General features: G+C 45.1%; 1 protein-coding gene across 2 annotated transcripts in view; it reads right to left on the reverse strand.

The window, feature by feature from the left end:
• Positions 1-6,052, reverse strand: part of LOC146857453 (protein argonaute-1) — a 278,878-nt gene extending 272,826 nt beyond the window's left edge. The window contains exon 1 of one of the 2 annotated variants that reach the window (XM_085647973.1): positions 5,808-6,052. In XM_085647973.1, coding sequence (XP_085504099.1) covers positions 5,808-5,832 — 25 coding nt within the window. In that variant the 5' untranslated portion in view covers positions 5,833-6,052. The remainder of the gene's footprint in view (positions 1-5,807) is intronic. The other variant, XM_085647974.1, reaches the window with a different exon arrangement.
• Between the last annotated feature and the right edge of the window lie 17,030 nt (positions 6,053-23,082).

Consider the following 23,082-nt stretch of genomic DNA (forward strand, 5'->3'; position numbering starts at 1 on the left):
CGATTCAAGCCAAGCAGCCATTAAATAATCTGCTGGCTCACATTTTTTAAATGCACTGTTATATCTGTTAGTTTTCTAATTGTGGTCATGATTCTAAGGTCTTTTTATGTCTCTTTTATGTCTTTAAAATGCTCATTGAAAGTATAGTGTTTTATGATGGTTCGCCATCCTTTTATGATTTTTAACGAATCAATAAAAGTATATTTGACTTGACTGTTCACTTTATCTGCGGCACTCCAACTGCCCTTACACATTTGAAAACACGTATTTGCACAGGAAGAGTGCAGCTCACGATGCCCGTTGGTGACAGTGGGATATCTGGTAGCACTTGCAGGTTTTTTGTAATCTTGTGACATAATTAAATTAAGTGAGGAATATGGCTGCATCGAGCACTGCTGGCTTTACACACCTCCCCCCCCCCCAAAAGCCACTGCTCCAAAAGTAAAAATACTCCACATGTTTCACAAGTTCTACTGACGACCTAAAAAAATCGAGCAGAGGATAACCAACTGGTGCCTCACCCCAGGTAATCTCCTAATGTCTTTGAAGGTCATCTTTTTGATGTCTACGAGGCGTAAAAGTGGTGGGGTGTAGGTGTGAAGATAACACGGAATTAGTTGAATTGCAGTAGTACCTCTCACTTTGAGATGTTTGTGGAAATTGTTGGTTATTGCCTGCAAGTCCCAGAACCCTTCATCACAATACCGCAAAAACACTATCAGTTTAACAAAAGGCAACTCATCAGCGGCGTACAAAGCTTTTCCCTCTTATCTACCACAAGTGAATAACATTTTCACCACTCTGTAAATTCATATCACCACACGCTTATTGTCCCAAAATTGCTTCTCGCCCTCGCGATTATTACATTTCAGCCCTCCATGGCAGAATTGTGCACTTCCCCAGTCGCTGTTTTCTCTTTACAACAGACCCTCCTGTTCAGATCCATGCAGTTACAGCTACAAGGCCCGAGCCTGCACTGCCCCACCCCCTTTCCCTCTCTATAAACCCCCTTTCACTCCTCCACTCGAACAGATTTCAATTTGCATTTGTTTAGTGTATTTCCATCATCATTAGTTTCAGCCCGTTTGCCAGACTGCCCATCCTCCCTCCACCCCACCCCTTAAACCGTGTTCCTTCTGCCACGGTTAGGCCATCTGCAGCTTCAAAGACTGTGTGCAGGACACGAGTCTCTCCCTGCCACAGGCTCCAACTGATATTGGTACAGACGTCCATCCGTCCGTGTATCACGGCACGCTGCAGACTGTAGGACATTTTTTATGTCCCATCTACTCTCTGTGTCACAGATCAACATTCCGGAGTCACATGTCCGCCCATGCACCCTTTGCCTCATGTTATTACGGAAGTATTCTCTTCCCACTTCCAGCTACCGATCACGGTACAGAAATATTCTCCGTCTTCCACGTTCCCGAATACTGAGGATTAGGGCACAGTGGTCAATTTGAGCACTTCTCCAAGACTTCCAGGGACAATACAGATTTGCATATGCAAAGGGAGACACCGCAACACTTCGTCTCCCCTGATGAATCACGGTTTACGATCTTCGAGTTAAGTTACCATTAGTATCAGAGGTCTCAGACTTTCATGGATATTACCACAGAGTGTACTACACTATGAGAAATGACACAAACATTACACACAAGAGAACTTTAATTTGGTGTCTTAAAAAGCACGAATTCTGCCAACACGAGTCAAAGCAGCTCCTTCTCATATACTCCGAGTCATACAACTGAATATTACAAAGCTGACATATCAATGCAGGTTGTTGTAAGAGAGATTTCTCACTCCATCATCCAGGAAATCTCTCTGAAAAGGGTATGAATGACTTCTTGTCCCCAACTCAAGATGTGATACAGCCTACAACGTGGGCAATAACAGCAACTCCTCCAAGAAATATTACACATTAAGGCGCATAAGTAATCTCAACCACTTCTCTCAGAATTCTCTCAGAATCCTGGGACAGATTAGGGCACAGGAAATTTAAACCATCATCCAGGCAGGGTCGGACTGGGACAGAACGTAGGCCCGGACACCAAAATTAAAGAGGCCTCCATTAGCGAAGCAGATAGCTGAAAAAGTGGTAACATCTGCATTTGTAAATGTAAATCCGCATTTCTAAAGCGCGAGCTACTCACCCTTACGGGTCTCAAGGGTGCTGGGGGCCGTCGTGGAAATTAAGTGAGCTAATGCCCAGGGTCACATGGTGCTGAGCTGAGCAGCTGCCGGAGCCGGGATCGAACCGTGAACTCTGTGCTCAGCTGCCGTGGCCGCTGCACCACACCTCTCCATTAGGGAAATAAACAGTAAAAACCGGTGCCCACTTGGTCATGAAATTGGCCCACAACTAAAAAATAGGACCGCACACTGATCTGTCAGATCATTCCGAGGGGCACTGCCCGTTGGTCCTACAGGACAGTTTGACCCTGCACCCAGGCATGCGTTTGAGGAGTCAAATGAAGCAAACAAGTAGCTTGCATCCTTCTTGAATGAAAGCCGTTGCCACCTGCCCTAAGAGAGAGTCGATATTATATTTGTCACTATTTAGTGTATTGTAGGATTTATATAGAATATCACATGCCTCATGAGTCATAAGCAACACCAGGTGATCTGGTAGGAGTCTATTCCTTTCGCAGAGCTCGGTTGACCCTAATGTGTGTTTATATCATGGCCTGTGTTGGAAGAGCATTGATGCCAAGCATGTGGTTCAAATGGGTCTCCAGCACTCGCAGTGCTTATACACGGCACGGAGTTAAGAAATGCAAGAGAGATAGTCCCAGGTGTTTATGCTTACCACCAGGGACTATGAAGTTAGGATGTACTTGGTGGAAAGTTACAAGAATGTTTGTGTGTATTGTATCGAAGTGTTTTGGGGCCATGCGTGATGTCCAATGGCATTCCCCAAACAAATGAACCTATTGATGGGGGCGTGCTAATGCATAAGGTGGTCGTCATTGGAAGAATTTAGTTTCTTTGCGTCAGGTTTGGAGGGGTACTCCAAATGTGTTGCAGCGAGCATGTCGTTTCACTTAAGCATGGAATTATGCTTGGAGTGGGTTGTATATGGACCTTTCTGGAGGTGCAAGTCATTGTCACATTATCCAAAACTGCAATATATTCCTATCGATCGCAACTGGGTAAATTATGAAATCAAATAGAAAACGGACTCCAGTCCAGGACAGAATCATCGAGACCAGCTATGAAGGTGCCGGTACCCGACAGTACTTCAAAGCCCTACTAATGACAATCAAGTTATATAAACATCTCTTTTAACCTGGCAAAACATCGTACAATCCGGATCGTTTATACATTGCACCATGGATTTTATAATATAAGGAAAGAATTCAAAGTAAGAATAAAAAATAGGGAAGTAATCCAGCACTAGGAAATTATGCTTTGCTGTCAGATCCATATTAAATGATTGTTGACTTTTGTAACCAAATGGTTGGTAGTCTAAGCTTCTACATTGTGAATATTTGTTCAGGAACTTCCAAAGGAAGCACCGGAACTCCTAAAGATATAGAATCAAATAGCTAAAGTTAGATGGAAAAACAAAAAAAGCTAAGACGAATGGGGTTTGGAAGTCACCTCCATCATAAACCTTTGAAAATCAATCGACATACACCAGAGGCATGCCTAGCTTCTGCACCTTAATGAACATGAAAATGGATTTAAAGGAAAGGCCTCAATGGAGAGGGGCAATTATGTTGCTAGCTTCCCTTCTATTGAGAAATCAGCACCCCCATTCGCCAATTTGAAGTGTACCTCTATGGTGCTAAGATTTTCCCTGTATATGCAGCATGCAACTAACTGGCACAGTAATACATAGTGACATGCCAGCACTTAATAAAACACAAATATATCTGTATTGGATTTTTTCAAATAACATTCAATAAAGAACTTTGAACAAAGTAATAAACGTTGGTCGCCAAGATAAAATAGCCAAATAAAAAACTAACCCCAAATATAAGACCATGCCTATGAGAGGAGGAACCTTTGACACTCAAATGAAAGCAACAACGGCAGATACTTGTTATGTGACATTCAGCACAGATGCACATTTCGACGATATTACACATGCCATCAAAAACTACCAGACGCTTATCAGTATTAACCAGTCGTTTCTTCCAGGGAGACCACTTTCTGCCACTGGCAGTGCATGACAATATCTGTCACGATGCAGAGACAAATTACTTAAATAAATGGTAACAATGTATAATGTGCGCATTCACTACACTATACACAAGGGTTTATTTCAGTTTTTGAAAAATATACATTAAGAATAGCTACCGTCAGTTATGTGCATTTTAACGATACAACTTACCCCCCTACCCCCCACGAGATCCTTTCAAATCTGTAATGGGTGATCCAATCTAAGGATAGATGTCTCAAATAAATGTTGCACATTAATCAGGGATCGAAAAAGTGTGTACCAATACTACACGTCTCGACTTTAAGTGCTGCACAGCAGCAACGGAGCATCGCCAACATGTGCAGGTCATTAGGTCGCAGGTGTCAGCGACAGTGTGTATGCACATTTTGGTATGTACCTATCCGAGGGCTACTGCACGAGGACGTCATCCTTGATTAGCACTAAACGCTGCAGCTCCAATTGTGCACCAAACAAGGGGCATAGGTGCGCAAACATACCTCACTCTGACTCTAGTGGTATTCGTGCACACCAGAACCCATGCACTACCGCATCCCCTTCATAAGGAAGCATAGTCTCATCCTTTAGTAAGCCAAAGTCTTACTCCATACCATTTAAAGTCTCCCTTGCACCCGCAGAGTTTGAGTGCGGAACAGCTTCTGCATCACTCCTACCCCCAGTCACCCATGGTGCACACAGGGCCCGCATCCCCAGAGAACTCATCCAAGGAATGTACACAAGCTATGAATGAGTCTTTCATTTCTCTTAGCAAACTGAAAAGTGTTACCTTCCAGAGGTGCCCGGCATTAAGATGCCAGGATCCTGCCACAGGTGCCCTCCCCATTGCAGACGGTTATCGCCAAGCCAGCCGCACATTCTCGGATAGTTTCCATCATTAAACCCGTGTTTCAGCAGAATATAGATCCGTAATATCCAAATAATCTACATATTAATGGTAGGTTCTTTTCTCTAACCGCCATTGCCCACCCACAAAAATTCGGACGTCTCCGCCCAAGGTGTGTTAGAGGACTGCCCATTAGTAATGCCGTCATCTTCAGTGGTGGTGTACTTATTGCACATTTGTCCACGAACAAGGATACAGCAAATTAGGGCACAGATGTAACAAAAACCTACTGAATGTCGCGTTTATACCGACCTTAAATCGGATGCATAGGTCGTCACTCCAGAAGGGTAAAGAACCATTATGCAGTACCATCACTGAGGGTGCACGTGTCTCTGCTTACAATAGTTGCATTTGCACATTTACACTGCATTGGTGGTCTTACACACATTCCAAATGTGACACAGTGGAACATTTAGTTAGCCTTTGCCTCTCAACCTCAATACGCAGTGCTTCCTTCCTCCTCAGATTGGATACTAGTGTACTCTCGTTCCCATCCTCTGGGGATGCACAGATGCCCTTTTCTCTTTCGCAGAAGCAGATACCTTCTTGATGTACACTCTATACCTCCGCCCCACCACCTGCTTCCATCCCATGTATAGCCTGACTGATGTGACACCTGTGAGTGTTTTAGGGCGCTGATGTGACACCTGTGAGTGTTTTAGGGCGCTCTGAACCTCCTTTCTCCCCTCCACACCCCTTTGAGATAAATAGCTCTCAGGGAAACACATACACCCTTACCTGCTGTGGAGGGTCCTGCTTCCATCCCATATACCCTAAGTGATGGGGCACTTGTGTGAGTGCTGGATTGCTCCTGCTCCTGCAGCTGCTGCTGTTCTGTCTGTCTCCCCTGCTCCCTGCTGCCCCCTCCCCCTTTCCTGCTCAGACTCAGCCTTTGGCTGCAGCAGACCCCCAGTTCTCAGGGATACAGCTACTACAGCCAGGGACCCGCGCATGCGCACCACAGGGGCCATTCTGGGGACCTTGCGATCGAAGAGGGACTATATTTTACAGACAGTTGCTGATGAAACAGAAGATAGACTTTTGTAAACAACTGCATTAGGCGCATGGATGACGTCCTACTCCATAGAAAGCACAGGACAAAACCGAAGAAAGACTAGTACACCCAATCGTAGAGTAAACAGAGACGAAGGACTTACGTCATAGACTAACAGGAAGAATACCAGAAGCGACGAAATTTTTGAAGCAGAATACAAATCGAGCCAAAGCACAGCATTAGGGAATGTGACTTTGGAACCGTGAAACCAGGTTCGAGTCTCGGACGTCGGCTCAACAGCTGTGTGGTTCATGGCACATCACTTAATTTCCCGTGCCTGCCAACAATGAACGTGTCCTGGTGCTCATGTAAAGAGCCCCACTACCTTCGGGTCGAGTTCGTGCTTTATAAAACTGCAAAAATAAAACGCCAGGTTGCAAATCGGCCATCGCTTCGACATCCTGTGATTCTGGGCAAAACACAATCTCGCCGTGTCCAAAAAGTGTCTGCCCTTGTGTAACGTAATCTGGTTCACATGTAAAGCGCTCTAGTGCTTTTCCCCCGAGTTCACGCAATAAAAAAAAACTACAAAAAAGAGAAAATACCGTCACTGCCAACAAAATTCTATTCATTCCCACTTAGCTACTTTCCCACCTTTCAACTCAATTTGGAACTCTCGAAGGTATTGAAGCGCTTTACATGAACACTGGATACGTTACACAAGGACATTGATTTTTTGGTCGGCACGGGGAGATTAAGTGATTTGCCTAGATTCACAGGATGTGGACGCGACCCCAAAGGTCCAAGGTCTGCAATCTAGCTGTCAGACCACACCCTCTCCCCAATTTTACGGAAGCGTTGTGTGGTAAATCAAGTGGAGGTGGGAATGAGGAGAAATAAATGCAGGTGGGGTACTCAGGCAATGAAGTCCAGTAGACTCGGTGTAGTATAAAGAAAAAAGATCCTTTATTTTGAAGGCTTTTTCACAAGATCAAATAGCAAACAACACTCAGCCATAGCAAACAACACTCAGCCAACGCGTTTCATTCCCTCTAGGGGCACTTCATCAGGGCTTATAATTTCATCAGTGTACTTCATCAAGTATAATTGCTCATAGGTAATGTAATCCAGTACATTGCGCTGGAGACTGGAAGTTTTCACAGGTATGGTAAACACCTGCATGCATGAAACAGTTAGTCCATATGTCCGGCAAAAACATCAGTTTATGATTTGTTGGAACTAGTGTGAGGTGCAGTCCTAGGAGTCCGCCGTTCGGATTGTGGATGCACGTGGGAATGAGGAGCCCTTATTAATCTGTAACAGCGATGTAGTCTAGTTCCTATTTCTCTAATAGGCTCTGTGCATTGGAATAATATACCCTATAGATTTGGCATAGGACTGAGGTCAGTATGCCCCTATCGAGTATTTTAAACTTAATTACTTTTTGCCAGCTAACTCAAAGGCCACTAGAAACTCCTTGTAAACAAGGAGGGAGTAGTTTCTGGCAACCGCATAAACATGACAACTTTGTTTCCCTTTAGAATCGGAACACTCTCAGAATCGTGGAAATAACCGATAACAGTTTCACTCAGCTAATCGTGCATACTTAGTTTCTTCAGAGTCACACAGAAAGAATAGACGGGCGTTTCAATGAAAGGATTTATTGAACAGTCTTATTTCTCGTGTAAGAGATATGAGCTGTTACAATCATAAAACAGTATGCGAGATATAGTATGTACAGCGTAAGCAATATACTGCGCTAGCATTATCTCTTAGCTATGACACATATATTCATATACATAAATAACATAAGCTAAAAATGCGAGTACTCATAAGATGCTTCTCTTACTAGTTCTACTCCAGTGTACCTAACCTAAGTGTAGTACAAGGTAAGAAGCAGGTGATGTATTCTATAGTATGGTAGGCTATAGTATGGTATGCCGTCTGGTATGCCAAGAGTCCCTCTAGGTTCTAGTCAGCTCCATTGCTTGAGAATGAGAGAGGTGGGAATCTCTTTCCGGGTCTCGAACTCTAACACCCCGCGAAGGGAGTCAGAACACTGGAAGCTGGATTCTCTGTGAGCAGGGATGACAGAGTCTCTTGTCAGTGTGTCAGGCCGGGACACAGGCTCCTCTAAAGTCGAGGTCTCCGCCTACTTGCTTGGGCAAGGGAAGGTATATTTATACCTGATAGGTGCCTTGGAATGTTAGCATTGACATAAAGTCGGGCAGAGGAAGACGTCAGGAATGAACCCTTAAGGAATAGCGGTTCATGCATTGTAAATGAGTTCTTGGAGAAATCAATAATCCTGCGCTAGGGGAACTCCCAAGAGCTTAAGGGTCTGGTTTCTAAGAACTCGTTGTGACGTTGGGGTGGACAGATGTAGGTGACCATGCCTGTATTTAGATAGCATGGCTAATGCCTAAATAAGGACTGGGATTTTATGCCTATATAAGGGCAATGTGAATTATGCCTACATAAGGACATGTTTCAGGAAAACCTATAAACAAACACCTAAAGCGGAATACAACACCCACTCAACTTTCGAATGAACGATAATACTAAATGCTAAACACTAAACTGAGTACCACATGTTGTAAAAAAACATTTGTAAAAGCATACTAAAAGAAGTTTTTTCTTTAAAAAAACAAAAAAACTTTTGCTAAACATGTAATGCTAAGGTACCATACATTTTAAAGCAGTTTTACATTCTAAGCATATATCGGAAATAAATGCAATATGAATGAATAGAAATATATACATATGACGAAATGGTTTACAATTATTCAAAAACCAAAGCCATTTCATAACATGGTACTAAATGAAATAGTGGTTAATAAGGTGACAATGTGTCCCTTGAAGTATTCAAAGAAGTCCGTTCTATATGAATAGTTCTACTGTAAGCAGATTGGATTGCCATGTATTTTCAAATTTAGAAAAAAAAGTAAATTTTAGGAAGAGTTCCAAATTTTGTTCTGTTTTGAAAATATGGAGGCCAAATTCATTGCTTCCCCGGTACACTGTGAGCCGAATCAAAGTCAGTGTATGGGTCTGGTGTAAACATGAAATCCTCTACTCCTGTAGACAAAATATTGTCTACCGATGTCGGTGATAGTTGGAACACCTTGTTTAGAATGTTAACTGCAAAGAGATGTGAAGCATCGCCTTCAGCATGGAATGCCGCAGCAATGTTCACATCCGTTGTTACCTGTGTGCCTGTTGATTCATCTCGTACCTCAGCAGCAGCAGGAAGCATCTGTGAGATCTCAACCAATGCCATCATCAGGATTGGTAGCCTCTGGGGACAACACAGAGCATGGGCTGTTATCGGGTCCAGCAGAGTATCGATATCCGTTGGCATGACTGATGGGAGTGTTAGACATATGTCTAGCACGTTTTCTTCACTGCAAAGCAGGTAGCGTAGAACAGGTAAGATGCAATCTTGCCAGATTGGTCTAAATGACAGAAACAATGTTGAATTAAGTTCCCGTAGACGAGGTATGCCCAAAAGTTGCACTATGCGCTCACAGCACTTCCGTTCTAGGAGAGCTTTCTCCAAGTTGCTGGGAGTGACGCCGGTGGATAGGGTTGCCATAGCGTAGGAATAGAAACAGGATTCCTGCAAAGAGTGGTAGAAGTAATTCTGCTTAAAGTATCAAAACGTATAAAAGAAACATTCAATGAAGGCCATAGAGGCGACTCCCTGACTGTGTCTATTAGGAGGAACAATACATGCATACAACAAGTAACCCTGGAGCTAACCGTTACCAGATATGGGATTCCTGGCAACATGCCACAGCAACTTTGATCATTCATCATGAGGCAACTCTCATAAGAAAGTTAGCCAAACTGATTAATCACAGCAGCTGGTGTACCCTTCAGGTGGCAGGACAAGTTTGCCACAGAACCATTACAAGCCCTGTGTAAAGAAATGTCCCGACATATGAGTGATCCGCTTAGTGCATTTTCACAGTGTGTACCGCTTAGAGACACTTCACAACCCCCACTCCAGCATCTGTATTCATAAGGTAAATCCCAGGATGTCTTAATGTATTCTTTACCCAACCTTTCATATTTGCCTGCTTGCATTTGTTTGAGGCAATACTGGAAATGAAAAGTAGTGACAGGCAGAGTTATTTTGCCATGGATAAGCCATTCTGTAGCTGGTTTTTCTGCTACCGTAAATGGTAATTTTTCCAGTTTTTCAATGCTTAGCACTGTATACTCTGCTCCCCTTTGTGCCTGTTTGATCTGTTTATCCGTGAGATTGTATTCTGAAAACAGAGACGACGTGCTGATAAAACGCCAAGACACATAGCCTGCACGCAAGGATTGCAGCGTCCAGCCTAATAACGTAATAGAACGTAACTGAGATTGGCTTTGTTGTAACATGGCTAAATCTTGTTCCAGTATGTCAATAGCAGAGAATACAGTGTTGTCCAGTGAAGATATTCTGGATTACAAAGTTGTTAACCCATTGTCGACCACAGTGAAAGATTTCTCTGAGTTAATATGATCAAGCTCACGTATTCTTTCTGCGGCCTCTGCCTGTGAAACCTTCCATATTTCATTATAAGCAGCATAAATGCCGGCATATATGAAACGTTTTTCACGCGGTTTTCTTGGTCCTAGCAAGAAACCCCTAAGGTCTGCATCTTCTTTAAGTAAAGATAAGTGTTGTTTCACATCCTCGAGTGTAGATTTTTGTAACCAGTCGAGGCACAATTTTCCTACACTGTATGTTGTTACTACCCCCGGGTGCTGTCGTTGAACATAACATGGGTCTGGCCTATGGATAGTAAAGCCCTGTAATCTATTCAGTAATCTTTCTTGACAGATGTTTGTGGGCCAGAGCAACCATTTTTTCCAAGCAGGATCTGATCTGTTGTTTTGTAGTTTTGCGTCTACTGTGACCGCTCTCTGTGTAGTGCTATTACTTGCAGGTGTTGGTACAGAAGGTGTGTTCATGTCTTTGATCTTGGTTAATCCAAGGCAAGACGTTTGTTGCACAGTGTCATTCAAAAACAGCATTTGTTGTGGGATGATACAGGCTCTAAACAAAACTTCTATCCCCTGCACTTGCCAATCTTTAGAACCCCGGACAGATTTTGTGTTAATTGTGTCTTTCCAAAAGTCAAACCCTTGTCTCGACAGTTGGACAATAAAGGCTGCAGAATAAATCTGTTTTGTATTAGTCAACATATTTTTCTGTCCTGTTATGTTCACATTTCTATAGAAAAATGTTTCTGGATCAGATATATTGTACCCTGAAAAATATGGAAACTTATTTGCAAACGTTTTTGAACTACCCTTTGATGGTGTCTACATGAGCCCCCTTGCAGGTCTACATGAGACCCCTTGCGGCCATCGCACGCCAACACAACCTCAACATCATCTCTTACGCCGACGACACCCAGCTGATCCTTTCCCTCACCAACGACCCTGCCACCGCCAGAGCCAACCTACACGAGGGGATGAAAGACGTAGCCGAGTGGATGAAGAACAGCCGCCTGAAACTGAACTCAGACAAGACGGAAGTCCTCATCCTAGGATCCTCGCCCTCCGCCTGGGACGACTCCTGGTGGCCCCCTGCCCTGGGCAGCGCACCCAAACCAACAGACCAAGCACGCAACCTGGGCTTCATCCTGGACTCCTCCCTCTCCATGACCAGACAAGTCAACGCCGTCTCCTCGTCTTGCTTCAACATCCTGCGCATGCTACGCAAGATCTTCCGGTGGATCCCCACCGAGACCAGGAAGACGGTCACCCAGGCCCTCGTCACCAGCCGACTGGACTACGGCAACTCCCTCTACGCTGGAACCACTATCAGACTCCAGAAGAGACTCCAGCGAATCCAGAACGCCTCAGCAAGACTCATCCTGGACATCCCCCGACACGGCCACATCTCCGGACACCTGAGAGACCTGCACTGGATCCCGGTCAACAAGAGAATCACGTTCCGACTCCTCACCCACGCACACAAAGCCCTACACAACCAAGGCCCAAGATACCTCAACAACCGGGTCAACTTCTACACTCCCACACGCCAGCTTCGATCAACCACGCCCTCGCCGCCGTCCCCCGCATCCGAAGAGCCACCACAGGAGGAAGATCCTACTCATACCTCGCCGCCAAGACGTGGAACTCCCTCCCTCCCGACCCACATCCGCCTGACCCAAGACCACCTCGCCTTCAGGAAGCAGCTCAAGACCTGGCTGTTCGAGCAGTAGCGGACCCCCCCTCCCCAAGCGCCTTGAGACCCTCCGGGTGAGTAGCGCGCTATATAAATGCTGTGATTGATTGATTGATTGGTGTAGGACAATGTTCCCATTGGTTAAACATAAACACATTTCTAGGTGTTGCAGATTTATGCAAGAAATGATGACCATAGTGGTTGTAACAATAAAGCTGTTCGTAGTCAGATGAACCCTCTAAGTTTTCATTGTTAGAGAATGCAGCAGACCTTTCTAGATCAGACATCATGTTATTAACAGTCTCAAATTCCCAATCATCAGAATAGGTACTGGAGGTAATAAAGTCACTTAATTAAATTTTTTAATAAATGTGGAATCTTCAAAATTTCCGTCAGGCCGAATATGTCGAAATCGGTTTTGTCCCAAACTATACCATTCTGTATAGGAACGAGTGTGATGTTCACTGCTGACAAGACTTGCTTCACGATGGGAAGATTTGTGTGGCTTTAAAAGTAAGTTCACAGTTTTACATTCAGTGTCCAAACGAATGTATCTGCCAACCATAAGCCCGCTAAGAGTCATTACCAAAGCTAGCCAAAGCAGAAAGAAAAATGTTCCAGAAATAATCCACATTTCAATCCATGGTGAAACCAGATAAGTGTCTTTCAGAAAATGAAAAAAGTCTTGTACTTGTCGTTTGAAAGTTTTTTAGGGCTGGCGTCGTTTCAGGCTCACTTGGATCCTCAGAAAACGTATCAAAGTTAATGAAGTAGCCAGAAGCAGTTCGGTCAATTGTTGGAATTGCACCAGGATTCGTCTAAATCGCTGGAACCAGTTGGACACATTTTATGTGGGTGTAGACAGGTGTATCTGGACGAACTGTTACTTGAGTTTCAAGAGGGATGAGTTCCATAGCATTGTTGCTTAGCCCTTCATCTATTACTGCTGAATTCTTGATGGTTATGAGTCTTTCAGTCTGAACCTCTTGGATAGTAGCGAGTGGAGGGCGTCTGCTACTAAGTCGGAGTCCATGAGGCCTACTATTTAGTATCGGCCACATAGTATGGTTTGGTGAGGTCGATTGACACAAATCTTTTCACTTTTTTTCCAGCAAGGGGTGGCAGAAGTACTGTTCTTTTTCTGTGGACGTCCAGGACAGGTACTGGTTGTCTGTAAGAAGGTCCAAATTCCTTCTTGTCCGCAATCTTCTCTCTGACTAGATCCCCAACTTTTAGGATCCAGACAGGCCTTGCTGGGACTACTGGTTTTTCCCCAGTGGTGGTTGGCTTCAGGAACACGTTGCTTTGTTTCGATCTTAGTTCATTTAGATTCTGTAAAACAGCCAAACGATCTTTGATATCAAAGGATTTATTTTCCACCACTGTGCCTTTACATTCGAGATCTGGAACCCAAATTCTTGTCCCAAATAAGACCTCATATGGAGTGACCCCCCCCCCCCCAGAGAACTTCTTGGCAAAATATTTAATGAGCGTTGGGCCCCATAAAGATGTTTGACCCACCCATCACCCGAACCTAATACTCTAGCTGTTATAGACTGCTTTATGTCCCGTTTTTTTCTTTCCACAACAGAATTTCCCTCAGGATGAAACGGAGAGGATTACCGCAATGCTACGCCCAAACAGGCCATGGCTTCTTTGTAACCCGAGAGCTAAACGCAGGGCCCTGGTCAGAATGTAGTGTGTCAATTGCATATGTGCCAATAAAGACTCGCAAATCTTTTATAACAGTTCAAGCGTCAGCCGAGTGCTAAGTCCACGTCCATAAGAACCTCGAGCACCAATCTACTGCAACCATTATATATTTATAGTTACCGTCCCTTTGCCAGGGACCGCAGTGGTCCAAGTAAACACAAGCTAATGGTTTGTATGAAATCAACAGGGGTGTCTGCGCAGGACATTTCACTGTGGAGACTTTCATCTGTTGGCATATTTCACATTCCAAAACATAGTTTTTGGTCTGTTTCCTAATGCCAGGCCACCAATATCTTTGTTTTAGTAAAGATACTGTTGCAGAAACACCTGCATGGGCAGAGGCTATCCCTTCATGTGCTGCTAGGATCAGTCCTAATCTACATTCCATGTTTGGAATTACCCTATCCCCCACTCCAGGGATTCGAGCAAAAGGAACGTTGTTCACATCAATTACATAAGAGTACTTGACTGGAAATTTCTTAGGTAACGCTGCACCACTGCCTTTGCTTGAAGCAGTGACAGCCAACAATATCTCTGTCTATTCTCGTTTTTGAACGAGTGATCGCAGCTACGCAAGCCGTCTGAACAGCCCACTTTGGCTTCATCAGCCAATGAATTCCTTGCAATGTGAACGCCATCACGTTGATGACTCAGTGTGTGTATCACGTGAGCTTTTGGTAGTTTGTTTCTCAACTGAACTTCTTGTTTCCAAAGCGTTTTATGCTTTATTGTGCCACCTTTTGCATCTTTGAATCCGTTTTGAAGCCAATTCTGTAAATATTCATTATGTGACTGAACACAGTAAAAGGAATCGCACACTATAAGTGTGGGGAATTCGCGATCCGTACTTTCAAGTGCCAGTTTGAATGCTTGTAGTTCAGCTCGCTGAGCTGTACAATCTCCTAAAGATTGTGTTTTAGTGACCATTGGTTGAAAGTTACCGTCGCGCATGCAACCTTTAACGATTGCGCACGCTGCACTGTAAGCTTGCTTACTCCCTGTAGCGGGTTGTGCTGATCCGTCAGTATATAAATTATAAATTCGTACTGATCGAGAGGCAGAATTTCAGTGGGCAGAGAACATTCATGTTCATATTGCAGGAACGCTTGTGTTTTTAAATCAGCATCAAAAACATATTCAACATCTGTTGCAGCAAGATAATTAACCCATTGTATCCATCTAGGATGTGAAGCTTTTGCATTTGGAATGCTCGCTTTTGTAACCGCCTCTAAGGCTGGTACTGGAGTCACGACAATAATGCGTTTCCCCTGAGCCAGTGCTCATTCTTTTGCTACAGTATCAGACCACAGGAGGTAGCCCATAAACCACAGTGAGACTGGGGCGGTACATTATATCTAACAACAATGTCTCAATGTGGAATTCATTGAAAGGGCAAGTAATATCAAAACGAGCCGTGTAATAAAGTACTTATTGGAGGAATGAATTCACATAGGGAAGACACAGGGAGACCAAGAATATAGACAAATGTATATTTTTAAGGATGTTCAACACATGGACATATTACGTCATACGTACATATATGGAAGGGAAGCACTGCGTGACAATTAGTGGCAATGTAACCAACAAAATACTGTGCACAAGTGCTCGTGGAGTTTGTGACGGCGCAAGTGACACATAAAGTGGTATATACAGCGGTGAAGACGGCCCAACAGAAACAATAATGGTACATAAATCTGGCAAAGTTAGGGCATTTGTACAATTAATGTAAGAGGTGTGAATGCCGTTGGATTGCTCGCTTCAACACCATTGAACAGGGCCTGAATTCTCTTGACGAATGGAATTCTACCCCTGCATAATTATGTCTTCTTGCTGCATATTGCTCCTTCTGTCTAACTGATACGTCTCTCTCTTTCCCTGCGGTTTCTAGTTGCGATAACCCCCCCTTTTTTCTCTTCCTTCCCTTCCTCCCTGCCCTGCCTGTTCTCGTCTCTCTTCCCCCCTCCTCCCCTACCTTCCCATCCCCGTTGTGCCACCATTCTGTTGCCTTGATTTCGCAATTTAATATGCACCCTTATTGACTCATGCCCCAGCCCCACATTGAGACTTTCTTTTGCTACAGCGGTTTGAACTGCTGTCAGTATTTTTTCTGTTGAAGTGAAGCGCATTTCTGCTTGTGTATACAAATGTGATTTGTATGCTATTGGCACTTTTTCACCCTCATTAAATGTTAAATAGGTGAATCCGCATTGACCCGAAATTATTCGGATCACTAAATTGCGTTTATTTACGCGTGTTTGTAAGTGATTTGTTGCTAACATGTTAGCTTGGAGTGAACGCAGGATGTCTGTGTGTTCCTGTGTCCAATGTTTTGTTGAAAAATCATTTTTGATTAATTCGTAGAGAGGTTGAACCCTTTCTGCGTAATTTAGTACGCAAGTTCTTCCAAAATGTAGGAAACCCAAGATGGACTGTAAATTTTTCAGCATTTTTGGAGGTTGGAGCAGCGCACACTTTTCTAAAAAGTTAGCTGCCAGGCTTTTGCCTTCACTTGAAAGCTCATATCCTAGGAAAAGGACATTGAGATGAGCAATTCTGGATTTTTTAAAGTTGAATTTATAGCCCTCAGAGGCGAAGCCCAGTATAATGGTATTCACCCTGTTCAAGTGCCTATCTAGGTCACGTCTGTCAGATAGATGTCATCTACATATGACAATGCCTCGTCATCATAACTTTGTAGTAACTCGGTTACCCTTGCTGAGAATAACCCTGGGCTGTTTTTGAACGCTTGTGGGAGTCAACAAAATTGACGCTGTGTACCCATTATTGAGAAAGATGTTAAGTACCTGCTTTCAGGTGCTATGTTTTGACAAAAGAAACCATTTGAAATGTCCAATGTGGTTTTATATTTTTTACGTACAATGTTATTCATTAATGCTGTACTATGTGCATTTTGCAAAGCAAATGTTTTGGAACAAGTATTCAAATTTCTGTAATCCAAAACTAGACAATATGTATTGTCTGGTTTGGATATAGGAAACAAAGGATTGTTCATTGAGGAGGTGCATGTTTCAATCACCCCTTGGTATTCAAGTTGATCTAAGATCTCCCTGATCTGTTTTTTAGCTTCTTGCTTTATTGGGTACTGCCTTTGTGCAGTAGGTTGCTTTTTTAGCTGTATTTTGTGGTGAGGTGAGTCCTCATCCCATCCTACATGAATTTTGTATAATGCTGGGGCCTGGGAAACTGCCCATTTCCTGGCATAAGTATATTTTAGGTGAATTGGACTATGGTTGGAGAAAGCTGGCATAATGATGTACTCACTATGTGGGCACTCCCTGACAAATTTTGGTGGCCAGTCCTGTTCTGCTAGAAGTATATGATAACCCCTTGAATGTTTCTCCCAAAAGAGCGCTTTCAAGTTTCTTGGTATGCCTCCCTCCATCTGGAGTGTTATTTCATATAACTTTTTTGGAGTACTAACCCTGGTGTCTACAGCCTCTACCGTGATGTACTCAGTCAAGTCCACTATCTCCAGAAGTTCCTTCAGGTTCTGGCGAGCTATTGTTACTTCTGCTGCACTGTCCAGCATTGTCTGAGCCCATTCTCCGTTCTTGAGCTGTGTTCTCAGTATTCTCGGCATGTCTGATCTTCAGACCTGCTACCTTCTTTTTGGTGGATTGAGGTTTTGATTTATTTTTGTGAATGTGTTGATCATCTTTGGACTTCACGCGTTCTTCTATGTGATCTGACCGTCCTCTTCTTTCTGATGTCTGTGACGAAATCTGAAAGGTACGAGAGAAACGTGTATCAGTATCCTGATACCTGTCAGGTTTTCTTAAATTATCCCTATTCCTGAGGTTATTTCTCCTTTCAGAGGGCTTTTGAGGAGACCTACCTCGGGATTGAGAACGTTTCTCTTTTGAATTTTATTAGTTTCCCACTTCTTTTTAGAAGATGTAGAATTTTGTTCAATAGAGTCCTTCTCAGGACCTTCAGACAGTTTTGGCTTCAAAGGTTTTTCACCCAAACTGTCTCTGACTAATTCTGCATAAGATTTTTCTATTATTCTCGGTAGTTCATGTTGATGTTCTGTTACATCAAATTTCGTTAAGCGTTGTCGGATCGCCACTGTTGCTGCCTCCTCTTTAATATTAGATAATATTATTATTGAGACCTGATCGAAGTTTTTCAGTAATTTCATACCTAAATTTAGAGCAGGCTCTGCCCCGTATTCGTTTTGAATTTGTTTCAGGACATCTGGTATTACTGAAATTGACGGAACACCATGTGTTTTAGTATAGATGGCAGCAAAGGCTGTGCCCCAAGTGGTGCAGTCTTCCAGTTGTGGTGTGATCCCATTGGTAAACAGATTGTTAGGATTCTGTGTTTCTCATAAGGGCTAGTATTTGGAAATACTGCTTCGATTTGAGTAATTTTTTGAGCTATCCAGAATGGAATTTGTTCACATTTTGTGGGCATTTTACCCATGACTGCGTGTAAAGTCTGTGGAGTAATTTTTAGTGTATAACCTGTTGAGGGGTTTGATTTGGAATGGTCATTGGTGGTTGGACTGTGAAAGTCCTCATGACATATTGGACTAATTGTCAGTACATTTTTATTAACTCTTGTAGTTGATCGAGTAATTCCTTGTCTGACATCTCTTCGGTGTGTAGTCGGCTAGAATCGGCCATGTTGCTCCTGGTCTACCTAGTGAACCGAGCCTGGTAATGTTTTTGTGATGTTTTAGGGCGCCTTTAAACCAGAGATTATGCTCCTGGTATGTGAGTGGAATTTCAATATCCTCGAAAGGAATATATTCCTCAGGTGGTTCATCTTCTTTTAAGAAGTTAAATACTTTTGTTACAGGGGGGGGCGCTAGGTGGTGCACGACCAAGATGGCCGCACGCCTGTGAGGCTCTAGCATTGCCGAGCAGGAAAATATACTTTAAACACATCCTGAATCCGGGAAATGAATATTTGAAGTCACCGCGAGCCGGTTGAAGTGCTGCTGATGCCGGCGATACTAAATTTATGTGCCTTGCCTGGGGAAACTGCCTGAAGCGCTGCTGCCGTTGCTGTAAGCGGCGTTCCACGTTTCCGTGCGGAACCTGACTGCCGGCGCTCGAGCTGGGAAAGCCAGAGGCCGCGATGGCGGGAGAGTCGCTGCTCCGAGAGAGATGCACTGGCAGCTGGTGCCTGCCGCCTTGCTTGGCGGACTACCGAGGCTAGGAGGCGGAGGTCTGTGCAGAGGAGCGTGTGGACACTGGCGCTGGCTTCCGCTACCAGAAGCTACGGGCGGAGCTGCGGGCCGGGGCGCCGAGACCTGAGACATGCGCTGCTGCGGAGCGGAAGGCCCGCAGCGCGCTTTCATTGAAGCTAGTGAGATAAAGTTCGTGGAGCCCCGGGAGGGTTCTTAGGGCACACTCGCTGGCTTCCTGAGATCTCCCTGACATACAGAGCTTGAGGTCAGTGCCGCCATTGTGCTGCTGGCGCGCGCGCTGACAGTGGCAGCCGCCATTTTACCTGCCTGACCCATCACAGCACGAGGTGGAGACGCTTACCCCAGGGGTCTGGCTGGGATTGTGGAGTGCCGTGTGAGATCCCCGGTCGGCTGCCTGCGGTGCGCTGAGCCTGTGGCCCCTACTCGTCTCGGACTCTTTACCTGCTACTGCGGTTGAAGTGCAGATTGAACCTGGCGACCATTTTGTGCTGACTGTGCTGCAGGGGATTCGGCCTTCCTGGGGGAGGGCGGATAATCATCGCTGACAGGAAAGGAGAACTAAGACGTTTCATACCCCCCTGGGACCATCGTGGAGCTCTGGGCCTCCCAGGAGTGCCTTTTGGCATTAGGAGCCCCAGCTTGGTTATGGCACCACTGGAACTTGGGTGCGACCTTTTGCCTGTATCCTAGGTGGGCATTGCTTTATCGCTACCAAGGCTGCCTGCGAAGCAGGGGGGTCAGATATTAATTAAGCTTGTCGCCGTGAGCCCGGCATTTAGGCACATACTTGATGGCGTTGTTTGCATTGCTCTGAGGGGGACATTTGTCATCCCTGATTTGCTGTGGTCACTGACTCTGGTGACATCACTGGGAGTTCTGCTTGGAGCCACTGCACTGTTTACAGCGTTGCAAGATGGGGCACACGGACACCAAGCAAACCAAACTCCCGTTTGAAACGCGTAAGGCACCCAAATGGACCTCGCAGGATTATGCAGACTCGGATGTCTCGGAGGTGCCTGAAGACAACTGGAAGGCCCTTCTGCTGGGTATGAAGCAAAGCCTCACGACTATAGGTACTAAAATTGACACAATGAACATGCGCATGGAGGCTGTGGTCAACAAACTGGACCAGCATGAGCAGCGCCTAAAGGAAGCTGAGACTAGGGTTTCGGATCTGGAGGATGGCGCTGCCACAAGTAGGGGGCAATTATCGCAAATGGACAAGCTGCTCAAGATTATAGCTGATAAAAACGTGGGCTCGCTCCCGAAGAAATAATGTCCGTATCCTTGGCCTGGCAGAATCCACCAATGTGGGCCACATGGAAGACTTGATTGAAAGGTTGGTTGCGGACCTATTTGGCAGGGACTCCTTTTCAACACATCTTACGGTAGAAAGCGCGCACAGATCACTAGGGGCTCGCCCACCCCCGGGAGAGCCGCCAAGACCGGTGATAGCCCGGTTTCTGAACTATCGGGACAGGGATGCGGTCCTGCGCCTGGCTCGTGAAAAGAAACAGGTTCACAATGAGAACACTACATTGGCGTTCTATCCGGATTTCACACCATCAGTTCAGGAGGCCAGACGTAAGTTCTCTGCAGTCAAGAAAAAGCTCCAGACACAGGGCATCCCTTATACTATGCTATACCCGGCGAGGTTGCGGATAACCCATCAGAGTAAGCAGCACTTCTTCCAGAACCCACAGCAGGCTGAAGACTATCTTAAACAGCATCGGTGGGCGGCGTCCAAGATGTCAGAGGCACGGAGTCGCTCCAGATCTCACTCTCCGCTGTCGGACCCTGACTAAGGCCTGTAATGAGCATTGATTCTCCTGTGACTCTTTGCAATATCTTGTTTATGCTGAATGGCCCGCAACTGGTGATGTATTATTATATTTTATGCAATTGGTAAAATGTCCTGCTTGGCATCTCCCCTCTGTCCTGCGGCAGCTGCCCGCTTTCAAGCGGAGCAGTGAGTGGGTGAAAGTAAGGAGGGAGAGGGTGGGTCGTGAGCCCCTGGCGTTCCCCCATGAGGGCATACCTCCATTTATATGGTAACGAGGGAGAGTAAGTGTGGTATACGGATGGTTGGTTGGGCGGGGAGGGTTAATGTGCCCGGCATGTTGGGGAAGCTGGTGTGGGTGGTGGGAGGGAGGTGCACAGTTGCAGGTTTATGGTTTGTACAGATTAAAGTAGTTCTCGATGCAGTGTTTTGAGCACAGCTTTTTATAGCAATCACAATAGCAGACACCGCACGTGATATCAATGGGTTTAAGATTGCATCATGGAATGTGCAAGGCCTGAATAACCCCAGGAAGAAGAGGCAGATACTTGGGTATTTAGACAGACACCATATCACCGTGGCTATGTTACAGGAAACGCACCTCAGCCCTGGAACTGAGGCTTTGTTTGCCTCGAGGTGGGCTTCACACCGCTGCTTTGCATGCTACTCCAATTACTCTTGTGGGGTTGCTATCTTATTCAAAAGGGGGATGCCGTTTGTACCTAGTGGGATAGATGCGGACCCTGGCGGTAGGTTTTGTCTTACCTGGGGTAGGCTCCATTCCTATGATGTGACGTTCGCTAATTATTATGTCCCCAACACTGATGACCCTCAAGTTCTTCTTCGGCTGTGGAGTAGAATCCAAGAGATAGGTACCACCTATGTCAAATGGGGGGGATTTCAATACAGCACTTCAACCGCGGCTAGATAGATCTAGGGTTGCATCGGCACACTCCACACTCACTCACAGAACACTGAGAGATATAGTAACCGATAACCGTCTACTCGACTCTTGGAGGCACATACATCCTGCGCTGCAGGAGGGTACAAACTACTCAGCGGTCCACTCATCCTGGACCAGATTAGATTACATGTTTATATCAGTTGGCATGGCGCACTAGCTGCGTGATGCGACCCATCTGGCCCGAACATATTCGGAACACTCCCCAGTGGTGGCGGAACTTCATGCCCCTTTGCAGTACTCCCCATACAATAGTTGGCGCCTCAACCCGGCACACGTGCATGACACGGTGTTTAAAACGGAACTGGAGCAAGATATCAGAGATTTTTTTTAACGCAACGTCAAATCTGTGTCCAGTATAACTACTGTCTGGGAAGCGTTCAATGTGACGGTTCGTGGATGGTGTTTGTCCAAAGGGGGGGGGGGGGGATTCCTCAAAACGCTACGCAGGGACCTCTCTAGATTGGAAGAAGAGCTTAAAAAATTGGCACAGGACGTGAATGCCAGTACTGATGGGCACACACTTAGAGCTACCATACGCAGCAAGCTGACTGAATATGGGGAGATAGCGGACAGGGAGTGTAAATTTCGGGGGAAACTGCACATGGCAAGGAAATACGGGGAGGGCGACCGGTCGGGGAAAGCACTGGCAACAGCAATTAGGCCCCCTAGGTTCTCTAACTATGTAACGGAGATTCAATATGCGCAAGGTACTACACACAGAAATCTCACTGACCAATTGACCACTTTTAGCGATTTTTATAGAACTTCTTACTCTTCCCAGCGAGGCACCCTGCTTAACCTGCCTGAATATTTTGAGGATACTGCTCTGGCTTGGTTGGGAGATAATCAAGCAAAAAATGTAAACCTGGAATTGGAGGTAGACGAAATCACAGAGGCTATTATGCTGATGAAGTCTGGTCGGGCCCCGGGGTCAGATAGGTTGCCCATAGAATTTTACAAAACCTATGCTTCGATTCTAGCCCCCATTTTGAAAGAGGTATTCTATGTGGCACTAGAGGAGGGTAGCTTACCGGGAACTATGCGCGAAGCATTAATAACCTCGTTATTGAAGCCCGGGAAGACTCCGGTCTTGCGACCCGTATCGACCCTTATCTCTATTAAATTGTGATACTAAAATACTGGCTAAAGTTTTGGCGATCAGGCTGGGTCTGCTGATGCAGCGGTTG

The sequence above is a fragment of the Triturus cristatus genome, chromosome 3_2, assembly GCF_964204655.1.
Source record: "Triturus cristatus chromosome 3_2, aTriCri1.1, whole genome shotgun sequence".
NCBI classification, from domain to species: Eukaryota; Metazoa; Chordata; class Amphibia; order Caudata; family Salamandridae; genus Triturus; species Triturus cristatus.